We start from the raw sequence: 13,701 nt of genomic DNA, 5'->3' as shown, positions 1-13,701 counted from the left end.
ATAAATCAAATGGCCTAATATTTTTCACAACATTCTGAAGAAAAAGTGAAAACAAACAAAATGAAACAAAAAATGAATGAAACCGCAAAAATCTAAAAGGTTAAAACTGTTTTGGCCAGAAAATATTGTGATAAAATAAATATCTAAATAATGCATACATGTACACACACACACACACACGCACACAAACCAAGATAACTTGCCCCAAGCCTATTATTATATTACAAATATATTCCTGTCTTTAGGACACAATTCAGCCTTTAGTTAACTCTTGTTTAAATGTTTGCTAGTGTGGTTTTATTGTGTTATTCAACAGCAAATATGCAAAATACCGCATTTTTTTTCCTCATCTAAGTGGGTTATGAACTAGACACCATAGCCTACACAATTACACTATATTGTTAAAAAAAAAAAAAGCACAAATATTGCGTTCCACTCAGTAATTGCACATATGTAAGTTCTAATGAATTCTTACTGAGTTTACTCCACCCAGTGAAACATGAATGTAATCGCATTCACAGTGTTCCCCAGAGGTCCGCCTGGCATACACTACACTGCGTTGAAGATTATCACAGCAGCTCGTGCTGAAGGGGGCGGAGCTCCAAGGTAAACTCCCCATCCAATGGGCGTGTCGTATGCAAATGAGCGACAATGCATCCACCTGCCAAGCTGTTTGGACAGCATTTGAGGCGAGCGAATGAGTGCGGGCAGGAGTGCGCTTGTGTTTGGAGATATTCAGACGGACAGCCACGGCGCTGAAGCAGTTCACGGAGTTGTCAGGTGGCTTTACGCTCCTTTAACGCTTCTTAGCGCGATATCAAACGGGATTTTACAAAAACTGTACCAGATGAACACTATAATAGAGGAAAAGCAGTACACCGCGCTCAGGTGTTCAGAGAGATAAAGACTGTACCTCACTATACCTGCAGGACCTGGGGCATACGAACATAAACCAGAACTCACAGTCATTTACTGGATTCACTCTTTAAGTTGAGCTCAAAGTTTCTTCTGGACAGTTTAGAGTAAGCAGGTAAACATTGGATTGCATGCCTTTCCATTTATTAACACTATCTTAGTATTATTTTAATACTAATTTTATTATTATTATTATTGTTGTTGTTGTTGTTGTTGTTGTTATTATAAGCCACATTAAAACGTTAAGATTTGAAAGATTTTTAAATGCCATTTTTTTTCCAACTCAGTTGGCTTTGCAATGAATCCTTCAAGCTTCTATAATAATTATTTCCCTATATAACATTCAATGTTGGCAGAAATATTTTTCTCTCCATTCTTAAAATATAATTTCTTGAATTAATGGGTGTAATTGTTGTTTGCTGTGTATGGGTAGTTGGCAACATATCACGATTTTAGTTTAATGACGAAAAGCCTTTTTTCCTTCACAAGTTAATGGTTATATAATGTCAAATTGATTTTTACAAAAAAAGTACAAATATTCCACATACTGTAGTACTTGAGTGTAATATGGTCCTAAACACTGCATGTATGGAATAAGTATAGCAGTAAAGTCACACCACAGGACTCAAAAACTGCCATGTTAATGTTGATTAGATAAAGAGTAACACATTCTCTGAACTTTCATTACCCACGACAGCTCATAATATCCCAGTATGCACACTAAATAACCTTATAATTATTTGTATTATCACTTATTTCTACTCTCCACTGCGAGATCAAGCTGCTTTTCTTCGCACAGCTCCATTCTTGCTGTTTCCCAGTGTTTTTTTCTGTCACAAGTTAACCATACACTGAGCTATTCAAGCGCTCCTGTATATATAACAGCACAATAGGCAGTTAAGAGAGTCAAAGTAGTTTATTTTCATTGCTCTGCTGGGTGGCAGAAAAAAGAAACAACATACAATGTCTCCAGGGGCCAGAGTGCATGTCTTTACAAAACAAACACTGCAACAATTTCACAAACTGACAATAAACAAACACAATAAGTGCATATATGGGCTGTACATGATACTGTAGTGCCAAATGGGATAAGAACTTGTAGAAAGAGCTGCATAAAAAATAAGTGAGACCAGCCAACCTGTTGATCAGTCAGAAGACTTTATGAATGTTGACAACTTGCACTTCCAGTAAGGCTAAATTTACAAGCCAAATTCGATTTTTTTTGAGTTATGAGTCGCTGAAGAGCCCATTCTATTCATTTTGTTTTATTCATTTGCTTAATTAAATGGGAAGCTATTATTTAAAATTCATCATATTGGAATTTATTAAATAACAGTTAGTATGTGTTAATGTAGTAGCTGAGGAATTATTTTATTACAGTTAAAAGTTGATAAAGTTCCCCTAAAGTGGGAGCTAAGTTTAAAACATTAATAAAAGAATGAGATTTGATTGATACAGCCTCAATGTTTCTTGCTGTCCCACAATTTTTCACATAATATTTTGACTGTTCTAATAAAAAATGCCCTAAAAGCCTTACATTTTAGGGGGGGGAGGTATTGATCCATTCTTTCAGTGTTTTTGTGAGACTGTATCCATAATTGCTTGCCTCCGACTGTCTGTGTACACTTGTGTTCATATAATTGTTGTTTAATTTCACTGGCTTGTGTGAGGTAAAGAGGCAGAGAATTTAGATAAACAGCCGGACAGTTAACAAATTGCCTGCAAATAGCTGAGGTTTAAACAGCTGCTTCCACTCATAAACGCTCTGCGGCCAGGCAGCGCTTTTTTGGACTGATCGTCTTCCGCTAGCACTACTTGTCTGTTTTTTTTAGATGTTTGTTCCTTCTCTAAAATACAATGAAAATATATTGCCTGTCCATACATTTGTGATCAATGTCAATAGCATGTGGGTTTGGGAACAGTATCATTGATTGAGATATATTCGCACAGATTCACGTTTTTAGGATTATGTGTCACGCCACCACTGAGCAACATGAGTGCAGCCCCTCTATGGGTGGCAGCCTTGTTCCTGTCCATCTGAAAGAGATGGACTATGTGGCAGCAGTGGGGTTTGTCAACATACTCTCATGGGGAATATCCTTTTGCTGTATGTTTCAAACAAATGTAACCAAACCCTTATTTTTTGGTGAATTGTTTACTGTGGAGGGCCCCTTAGATTCTCTTATTAAAGCAGGGAGCCCAGAGGTAAAACACATGGAACTTTAAAGTATCTTGAATACATATGGGCGAACAAGATTTCAGATATGACGTTGGCTTTTGCTTAGATGTTAAGAGAATGCATTTAGCATGAATTTTCCCTTTTCATTGAATATTTTCCTTCTCAATCTATTGGTCTTGATTTGATGGTATTGCAATACAAATGTACACAAATATTTCTTTAAAAATAGTGTGCCATTATAGCTCAAGGTGAGCAGCAGTGAGTTTTGTGAATAAGCGCGAACAATAATGAACCTAATTTACATAGAAAGGAGGCGTGTTTATGCTTTGAAGAATGAGAGCAACTTAATTAGAATACAACATCGTGCTTACAGTTTTTGTGCTGAAATACGTCATCATATTCTTTACAATATGTGTTTTTTTTCTTCCCAGTGACCTCTGCAGTTGTGTCTTTCTGACTTCAACGGATGCACCATGCTGTTGGACAGTCGATGGTCTGTCCAGGTTCTCCTGGCTCTATCAGTCCTGATTTTGGGTTCGGACAGCGAACCTCAGAATGCCCCTCGGGTCTTCTTGCCCTTCAAAGGTAAGAGAACATTTCTGATTGGCTTTCTCTTCATGTGCTCCTGGTTTTCTTTCCATTTGTGTGGCCTGTGGTTTTGGGGAGCCGTGTGAACTTTCTGGAATATACTTTTCTCACGTGCTACCTTCTGGTTTTCATGACTGAATTTGATGAGTTGATAAATGTTCTAGGTTCGACGGGAAATTCACTGCGTAGATGGATTCTCCGGTCTAACCGCACGCCGAATGAGTGAAAACCGTCCGTGCGTTTCTAATGGCTTTCCCGTCAAACGTCTTAGATTTGTCTCATCCAGCTGTGTCCAATTTCATTCGGTGTCAGAGTAATTAAAAACACAAACAAGAGTTGAAGAAACAATCATTTTGAAACTTCACAGTTCAGAGAAATTTACAGAAAACCAAACATGCCTTTTCAATGATTTCAGTAGTGTGTTTTTAAGCACATTTCTGAAATAATCGATAGCAGATGCAAAACGGGAGATGTGAGATGCTAGTGATGAAATGATGGCAGATGAGTCTACTGTTTTAGCACAGGGCCTGAACTCTCTTACAGATTCATGCTTATTCCTACAAATAAAGGAATTTACAGTCTCATTAAATGAAAGAACAAAAATTTGAGTCGATCAGTTCCATTCTTATCTGAAGAACAAGTAATATACACTCTTAAAAATAAAGGTTCTTTACTAGCATCTTTAGTTCCATGATGAACCTTTAACATCCACGAAAGCTTTTCATTCAACAAAAGGTTCTTTACAGTGAAAAAGGGTTCTTTTAAGAACTGTTCACTGAGTCTAAAATGGTTCTTCTATGCTATGGCATCGCTGCTGTAACCACCTTTTTGGAATTCTTTTACTTTTTAACCAAAAGGTCCATAGAGTGAAGCTTATACAGTGAAAAATGGTTCTTGCTGAACCTAATGTGCTGTAAAAACCATTAAAAAATCTTTATTTTTAAGAGTTCAATTGGCCAGGCTGCACCTGGGGGTTTAAAAAACATAGAGTTAAATTGTCAAGATCAGCTACGCACATCAATATGCCCCAGGTCTACACAGCTGGAGATCCATCCTGCAATTAGCTGTTTGAGAGAAGGGACCAAGCAATTCCCCTGTTTGCCAAACACCAGACCAGAATGCACTGGTAGACTTAATTACAAAAGCCGGGCAGCACAGTTCATTATTCAAGGCTTTTTTCCGCTTTAATCAAGATGGATTTAACGCTCCACTGAGCGTGTTTGTAGATCCAGTCGTTTTTGAAGGATTTCAAATATTGCTTTCTCGGGAATCGCTTTACCTCATGAAGCGGTGCAGTGCTAGAACCCCGTCCCTTTACATTACCCACATTCTTTGATTAACTCCATGATGTCTAAATTGTTCGTTTAATATATTGGGACCAGCAGGATGTAATGTGGTTATGGTTGAAAAGGTCATGAATTTGCCATTTTGTTTGTTCTTCTAGGAAAAAGCTGAATCGTTGCTTACTGGCTTGCCCTGTCAAGCAGGGCGCAGCAGTATTTGGATTCTGCAGTCGCAGAGCTTCTGAGCCAAACTCACATTTAGCGCTTTTAATTGGTTTTGGAGAGCGACTGCAAACCTCATCATGAGACAGCACCTGCCGTCCACACCAAACTGCAGGCCTACTGTTTTCAGGCCCATAACGCCTCACAGCACGCACAGGAATTTACTAATTATTGTCAAACCCACACTCTTTTTAAGACTTATAAACCTCCATTCTTATTTGAGTTCGGTCCATGTGCGTTATATGATCACTGAAGCGTTTCTCTAAAACTTTCCTTGAATAGCCTAGTTCTCAAAGCTTTCAAGATCTAAAACCCAACCCTTCTGTGTTTAAGTTAGCTGTGTCAATACGTCAACCACTCTTAGATATTTTATCAGTTTTCTATTGTACAGTGCTATTATTATCAGGAACTCCATGACAGAAGTATACCAAGCCAAACTGAACAAGTTGAGGCTCATAAAACTAGAATGTACGACTGTCTAAGATGCCTTAAATCAATTTACTCTGTCAACCCACTTTCAAGGTCAGGAGTTGTGACCCCCACTCACACAAAAGCAGTTCACTTTTCTAGTAAAGCGGTTCCACCCCACTTGGAGAGTAAATCAAAAACATCTTGATTGTTCTTTGAGCTTTGCAACTTCCTTCCCTTTTGTGATGAACTTCATCAAGGTCGTTTCCCCCCGGGAAAATCTCCCATGATGCCAACGGTGAGGATTTTTAAACCAGTGGCAGATGTGGTACCTTTTCCATATCAGTTTTAGGAGAAACCCAATCTTGTTTGGTCTGGTGTAGAAATGGATTGTCTTGGTAAATGGAATGACACTGATTCAGTGATGATCAATCAAACCGTTGACTGCATCCAGACGTCATATTGTATGCATTTGAACCAGCGGGGTGTTATCGATCACAATCACAGCTCATTTAATGCAAATTGATGCTGCTTGAATGTGTGATTTTAATTCTACGACTCGTCCCCGCCGTTGAAAGGTGACCCAGCATGCACAATTGATTTAGAGCCGTAGGAGTCTGTGTCGCCAGCCTCCCTCCAGGGGGTTCTGACCCCCTTTGACTACACACACACAAACGGACACACACACCTCACTGAGTGTTTAGACTAGAGTTGGCTTAACTTGTCCCCCTCATGCTGAACTGATGTCAGGATTGCTGCTTTTCTAAAAGTGTCCGGCACTGATTAGAGTAAGTTAACGTGGCTTTGGATAAGTGTAAACGGATGACGCACCTGAACGTTTTTGTGCTTGGAGGAGAATTCATAGGCGGCACCTTTGAGCTCGTTGCTGTTGTGATGCAATACTAGAGCTCAAAGTTGACTTCAAAGATTTTAATGACATGCAAGTGAAATATGCTGCCTGTTCCAGTTTGGCTCAGGGGAATGTTATTGTGACCCTCTTTGGATCTGTTTATGCCATGCATCACACTGATTAATTTTAAAGCAGCCAATTTTAAGCCAATCAGGCGTGGAGCTACTTATTTACAGATAGGCATACAGGAGAGTAATTTGATCATTGTTTTTGTGTACTGTTTTATTTGAATGGGTGATATTTTTGCACTGATGTGAGAACCTTTACATTTAATGCAGTTGCTTGATATTGTGACAAAGGCAGCAATACTTTTGAAAGAACGTATACTTTAGATTGCTTTGTTTTGAAAACCTGGTTTATTTGTACTTGATATCAAAACTGATGTTAGATGTATGACTTGGTCCTTGAATTTTGCTTTGACATCAAGCAAATAGTTCTACAATATTCAGCTGAATTTTTGTCAGTGAGTGGCATAGTTGACTATATTCACAAAATACCCATACTTTATACATTTAACATGCAAGGTGACACATTTAGAAGTTAGTTTGAGAAGTAACCATTTTTAAGTAAATCGAACCTTGGAAAGTGGATAAAACCAGGGAGCCTTATACCAGTCTCAGCTTATTTTTACTTATGTGGTTAACCTCTATATGCCAAACTTGTGGCATTCATAGTTGCCCGCAGATATCATTTTAAATTTTGTAAAATAACTACTGTTGGTTTTAAGGTGTCAGTTTTGGCCAGAGTGGTTGTGAACATTACACGTCTCATTGACTATTACACCCAATACAGCAATAACAAATACAGCCATAATACACTATAATTAATGTGCTAAGACCATTACACATGTGTCTGCCAGCACTTATGCGATGAGAACACAACCGCAAATGGACAGGTTATGGGCAAGTGGAAATGGTAATGGGTTGGCAGCAGACCCATATATCTAAGTAGCCTACATAAAATTGTTTTAGGTCTTTTTCCAGCTAATGCACATGCACATTCTAGAGTATTTTTCTATGTTCTAGCTCTTTTAATTAAAAGATGGCACTTCATTTCTGCAGCTGCCTTATTGAGCGTTCATTTTTATTTGAGTGGACCATGATCTCCCTCTTATAATGTCTCTGATGTCATCCAATCTCTATAAACAGTTCTGTGCTGTCATGTAAAATCAGGTAATTTAAAATGAAGTCAGTCGAGAGTGATTTGTTCTCCAGGCCTCTTAAGTATCCGCTTTTATAGGAGGAACACTGGATGTATTGTGTTAGAGTGGGTAATGATCATTCAAACCTGGAATTGCGACCACATGAGAATCTCAAGAGGAGATCTGATAAGGATGAATAGACAGATGGATGATAAGGGGAAAAGAGCCATTTAGAAGAATCTCTCTTTCTTATTCTCTAGCTCCTTTTTCTTTCTTTCCATATAAGCCATTTCCTCAGAGGCTGTTCGGATTTCAGGAAAACACTCTCTTGCGACACTGGAGGCTTCAATTCGCTTTGAGGGCCTTTGGCATTTGAGACTGTGAGACCGTTAACCCTGTGAGGGTGTTCCTGCCCTCCATGCACAAAATGGGCCAGGTCATAGTCCTGTATTAAAATAGCTGCTCTGGGTAAAGATAAGTAGTGTGGACTTGCTGGCCCCTAAAAAGGAAGAGTCCTTCCAATCGCGCAAAGGGCTCTAGCTTGTTGACAAAAACAACACTTCAAGTTTATCTAATCAATGATTTTTTGTCAGATGGCTGATTTTGCTTCAGAACTGGCTGGCTGATATATAAGTGCTATGTTGTTCATGCACTTAATTTTAAGGACGGTAAGTTTCCTAAAAAGTGTGTTAATTCACCCTTGTCTTGCAATTTGTGCATATGTGCATAAAGATGTTTCAATTGAATCTTTTGAGAAAACATCAGTAGCAAAAATGGCTTTAAAGAGCTTTACTGTCATGGAAATATATATAATATATATACAATATAACACTCAGCCCTACTCAAAACTACTATCTGCTGCAAATTAACCTAAACAATTTCTTTGAGCTGCTTCATACACAGATTAGATTCTGCACAGAACCACTCTAAAACTGTGAATATGACTAACAATTTTGGTCGTTTGACACCATTAACCCACATTTAACCCCCTTATCAGTGTATCTGACTGCACACGCCAGCATGGTTCAGTAATCTGGAGTGATATGATGATGTCTTTTGTGCTCAGCATGTCCACAAACCTCTGCTCTAATCCGTGCAGCTGCATCGTAATGCAGCCTGTTTGCATCTCATCAGGACATAAACAGCAGCTGGACCTAAAAAAAACCCCTCACAAACCAGAGCATGCACTGCGAGCGCTCAGAGTGAGGTCAGCGGATTATCGCGCCCTTTCGCACCAGTTTCAGGTCAGCCGGTTCAGCATGAGTGTGTGGATAGAGGGAGAAGCTTCTGAGTGCTGTGATATGATGAATCTCTCAGCCAAAGGCATGAAATCTCTAATAACATTTATATAGCTCTATAATTCATATGGGTTTAGAATATCATGGGGTGAGTAAATGATAATAGAATTTTCATTTTGGGTGGACTTTTCTTTTATGAACCAAACAGCCTGTGAAAGCGCTGTCATTCCAACTCCAACAACTTGGAAAATAAATCTGGCCACAATCTGGTTCCATTCTATTTAAAAAGTGTAACAGAGAGTAATCCAAAGCACGTGAGGGAAAAGCACAAAGGGACCAAAGGTCAGTGAACTATTACTGTGAGAGGAAGACTTCCTGTTTATTGGTACTGGATGTTTCTAGTCACGTCATCCAGTCAGATGTGTCCAACACTAGAGATTTAAATGTGCATCTGCATATCAGAAGTCTCATGGGTGGCCCTCATTTCTCATTTTGGGACATGGATTGTGTGTGTGGGTCTGTTTGTGTGTTCCACGGGATTTACTGCTGGTCTGTCCGCAGATGCTGGAGATTGATGTTTATGTGGACACCTGGTGAAGATGAAGTGTCTCTTGTAGTTACACACACATGGACAACTCCATGTGGATTATCACTTGGTGAAGTGTTTATTCATCTGAGAGGTCAGAAATGTTAGATGACTATATGTTCACTATCAAACACGGCTCTTTGCAATACTTGATTTTGATTGGTCAGTCGTGGCATTCTGAGGTAAAACATTTTTGTAAATTGTCCCAGGCAACCAGGTTCCTACACAGCTGTGCTAGTTTAAATGTCTTGTTTTGTACACACATTATAAAATACTTTAAACTTAAACCAATATTTCATATTTGGTTAGTATTTGATATTTCAGTCAGTTTTGTTTATTTGGTTAGTAGCCATGAAATAAGAGGGATTACAGTCAGCTGGTCATTATCACAAAATAAACCCTTTCAGCGTGATACAAGTCTTTTTTATTTGGCGATAATGACCATCTGACTGTACATTAGCTCTTGTCTATTTTTCTCTCGCATTCTGTCTTGGTTCTCTCCTTATGTCTGTTACTTTCTTTTTCTCTTTCCCCATTTCTTTCTCTTTTCTCTTCTCTCGTCTGATCCGGGGGAATCTCAGTGAGGCCGAATACTCTAAATTCTTGGGGCAGCAGCAGTGCACACTTTTAGCTCTCACAGGAAGAGTGATGTTAGGTTTACCGTGGCCTCCCTTCTAGACTCTCACCTGTGCGCTACTGGGGGTTTTGGGTTTCGCCGTCTAGCAGGAACACTCAGAGATGCCACTCCACACTTCTTTATTTCATTCCATCTGTTGTATTTGCCACACTGGAGAGTGACACAGGAAATCACATTCATGTTTTACTTATCCTAGTAACTGAGTGGATTATTTTATTCATTTTAATCATGATATTACCCTGGGAATATCTGTGGGTTTCATAACAGCTGTCAAAAAGAAACCAAATCTTTAAAATTAAGAATTAAGGTTTTGCAAGTACAATTAAGCACCCCAGTTCTCCATACTGCAATGAGCAAAATAGTAATATTTATTTCAATTATTTATACAGTAGGTAATTGTAGTATTTATTGTACTGCATTTATCTAAAAAATTATGAAAATGTATTGATTTTATTAAATTTACTATAAATATATTAGAGTGCCGTTATTTTCATTTTTTTCTACCTAAATATTTTAATTTGTTTACTATATGTGTATTTGTATATACATATATGACTTGATTTTTGGGTGAAAAATGACCTGAGATGTTTTGTAGATTCATCTATAGATGCTTTCAAATAGGAAATCCAGAAAACTTCCACCCACCAACAATAGCAAATGACCAAATATTGGAAGTGTGAACTCAATGACCTAGAAAACTGACTCAGGCTTGTCTTTATGTACAGTGCCTGTGGCTATGAATCCAGCCATAGATTTAAATGGGGTATATTTAGATCTAATGCTACCATTCTCAGATTAAAGTGTCAGATAGAATGATGGTCTAGTGGGATTAAGAGTGTGTGATTATTACTGACACCTGTTTGTTGCATGGTGAGTGGAATAGCAGTGGAAAATAAGATGAGACTGCACTGTGGGAGGTGAGGTGATTTTAGCAAGGCTTAATTAGGTCTTGACCGGGGGATTGTCTCTCATATCCAGTCTTAGCCAGCATTTGACCAATGTCAGTGAGTTTGAGCGGCTGTGCTCTCATTGGCCAGAATAAAGTGTTAAATTGTGATTAACCAATGTAAACAACATCACTGTGTTTATAATGATTATACCTTGACAATATAAGTTGTAGAGAACTTTTAAAGATTTGTATTAATTCATATGGTTTACAAGTCATTTTAGTGCACAGATGGATTTTTATGCATATTGCAAGGCACAGCATGTGCTGTTATAGTGTCTACAGTTCAGTACCATTCAGAGTTTGGTATATTTTCCCAGAACGTCCTCCTGTGAAGTTTTGGAGAAGCTCTGACCCCTCTGTGGGATGGGGTCAAGAGCATGCTCTATTTAATGAGCTTGGTGTCATTAATCAGCACGCTGTCAGTCATTCACTAGATCTGCTCATCTCACATACTTTCAGATTAAGATTTAGATTCTAGAGATGATCTGGATTCACTTCAGTTTGCTCCGTTATAGTGTGAATGACTAAAATGAAGTCATTCTCATCTCTCACTGGATTAAACCATGTAAAATGAAGAAACTTGTTGTAAGTTATTCTTAAAATAATGAGTCAATGGGAACTAGAATGACAGTCTTCAATGACCATGTTAGTGAAATAATTGGGTCAAACCAATAGTAAAATTGAATAATTACTATAGAAAGAGGGTAATTTATTAAATGTCACTGTCCAACTCTTAAAACTTGTGATTTTGCTCACATTTTCTACAAATAAAATAAAAAGATGTTTTCTAACCCTCCTGCTTTCTTTAATCTTATCCTTCATCAGTCCTCCACCATTTCAACCAATAGTGAAGAGGACACAAAATTTGTGAAGTGTTGATCTCGGCGTCCGCCCCTGTATCAGGAGCCTTTGATGCCTTCATTGAGATGCTGATTCGCGTTCTTCAGTCACCCGACACTGCGTGCTTTTCGAGTGGGTGGCAATTGTCATGGAAGAAGATGAGCTCTCATCTGCTCTCATCTGCTCTCATTGAAGCCATGCCAGGCCCTCCCTCTCCACCGCTGACCCTCCACCCACGATCCACCCCTCTTCCTGGTGGGAAATGGGTGGAGGTATGGCTTTGTGAGAAGATCAACTTTTTTAAGTTCCCTGTGGATTGTGGAATTGGCCAGGAGTTGAGGGCGTATTGCAGTCCTAGGGCTGCAGAGGGATAGAATGAAAAGGGGGTGGGGCTTCACACATCCCTTGTTGTTGTTGTTGATGTTTTTGTTGTTTCATCTCACCCCCGCATTCATCCATAAGAAGGGCGAGCAGGCGGGCGGGCGTGAGTGGTGAGAGGGCATTTGTGTGGGTTCATCGTTCCATTCACAGCAGTTCATTCACATTCTGGGAGATCTGGGGGTGGGCTTGTGACTGGCACTGGGCCTTTATTTTCCATCAATCAGTGCCTTGCACACTGTGCCACAGAAAAACACACTTCACACACACATTAGCCTCTAACTTATGAAATTATAGAAATATAGGAGGGCAGTTGAATTTGTGTTAAAAAGAAACTTTGACATTATTTTTACGATTTGAAATTAATTGATCATAAAAATCTGAATAGCATTCAGTGCCCATAACCTCTGAATAGGTCTTATGTCTTATAATTTCCTAATAAATGAAATAAAGTATTATTTTAAAATATTCATAATATATGACTGAATTTAGTAGCTTTAAAATTGTTAAATCATTAAATAATCATATTCATTTAAATTTAGTTATATTATTTCTCACTAAATGTAGTATTTTATATGTCACATTATGGAAGTCAAATGCTGATTAAGGTTGCTTTTAAGGCATTTTGAATCAAGACAACATACGCCATTGAACTAGCATCAAGATCAATGAGAAATAATTGGGTAATATCTTATCAAAATTCAAGTCATTTTACAAATCAGTTTTTATTAGTAGTCAAATAATGTGGATTTTTGAGTGGCCAATATCTAGAGAGTATTTAACACTAGAACTGCCAGGGGTCGCTGTATACCTAAAAGCGCCAGAATTAAGATAACCTATGTTATTTAAATGACTAAAATAGCCTATAGACAATAATGAGCAATAATAATTCACCACACTGCATAGGATGATGCGATGTCAATTCAAGCTCACAGCTTCACCTAAATATTTATTAATTTGTTTAGTTATGTAATTTATAATTTTAATAAGATAACAACACCATTAAACTTTGGGTAATCAAAAAATGGTTTTATTCATTACATCATTTAGATTTTTTTTTTCTTCAGCTAGAAATGTACAATGTTAAAACATAAGCGGCAAGAAAATGACAGCGCGAAAATACATGCATTCTATAGGTGGGTAAATTTGACCTGCTGGTGCTTATAGGTATAACTGCCCCGTTTTTTGATCTGGTTTTATCTAAATAATTTTTAACAACACTGGATTGTAAATTACATAATTTTAATAAAGGTCAATGACTGGGAGACTTGAATGTTTTATTTTAAACCTGTTATGTACATTTTAAAAACAGCCGTGGGTAACACATTTCTTGAAACTATGCCTTGTATTCTCAAAACAGTAAACACAAATCCATAACGTCTCACCCAATTCCCCAAACATCCTATTTTCAGGTCAAAATGAAGCTC

General features: G+C 38.1%; 1 protein-coding gene across 5 annotated transcripts in view; it reads left to right on the top strand.

Annotated features, from left to right (window-relative positions):
- Positions 1–667: 667 nt before the first annotated feature.
- Positions 668–13,701, top strand: part of LOC107659533 (semaphorin-3F-like) — a 65,784-nt gene continuing 52,750 nt past the window's right edge. For 3 of the 5 annotated variants that reach the window (XM_016448515.1, XM_016448514.1, XM_016448513.1), the window contains exons 1-2: positions 669–1,030; positions 3,526–3,679. In XM_016448515.1, coding sequence (XP_016304001.1) covers positions 3,568–3,679 — 112 coding nt within the window. In that variant the 5' untranslated portion in view covers positions 669–1,030; positions 3,526–3,567. Of the gene's footprint in view, positions 1,031–3,525; positions 3,680–13,701 lie in introns of all 5 variants that reach the window. The other 2 variants (XM_016448510.1, XM_016448512.1) reach the window with 2 other exon arrangements.

This window comes from Sinocyclocheilus anshuiensis, unplaced genomic scaffold (genome assembly GCF_001515605.1).
Source record: "Sinocyclocheilus anshuiensis isolate Anshui unplaced genomic scaffold, SAMN03320099.WGS_v1.1 scaffold848, whole genome shotgun sequence".
In the NCBI taxonomy this organism is placed as follows: domain Eukaryota; kingdom Metazoa; phylum Chordata; class Actinopteri; order Cypriniformes; family Cyprinidae; genus Sinocyclocheilus; species Sinocyclocheilus anshuiensis.
The sequence above is the reverse complement of the archived record's forward strand: the minus strand, read 5'-3'. Positions and strand labels throughout refer to the sequence as shown.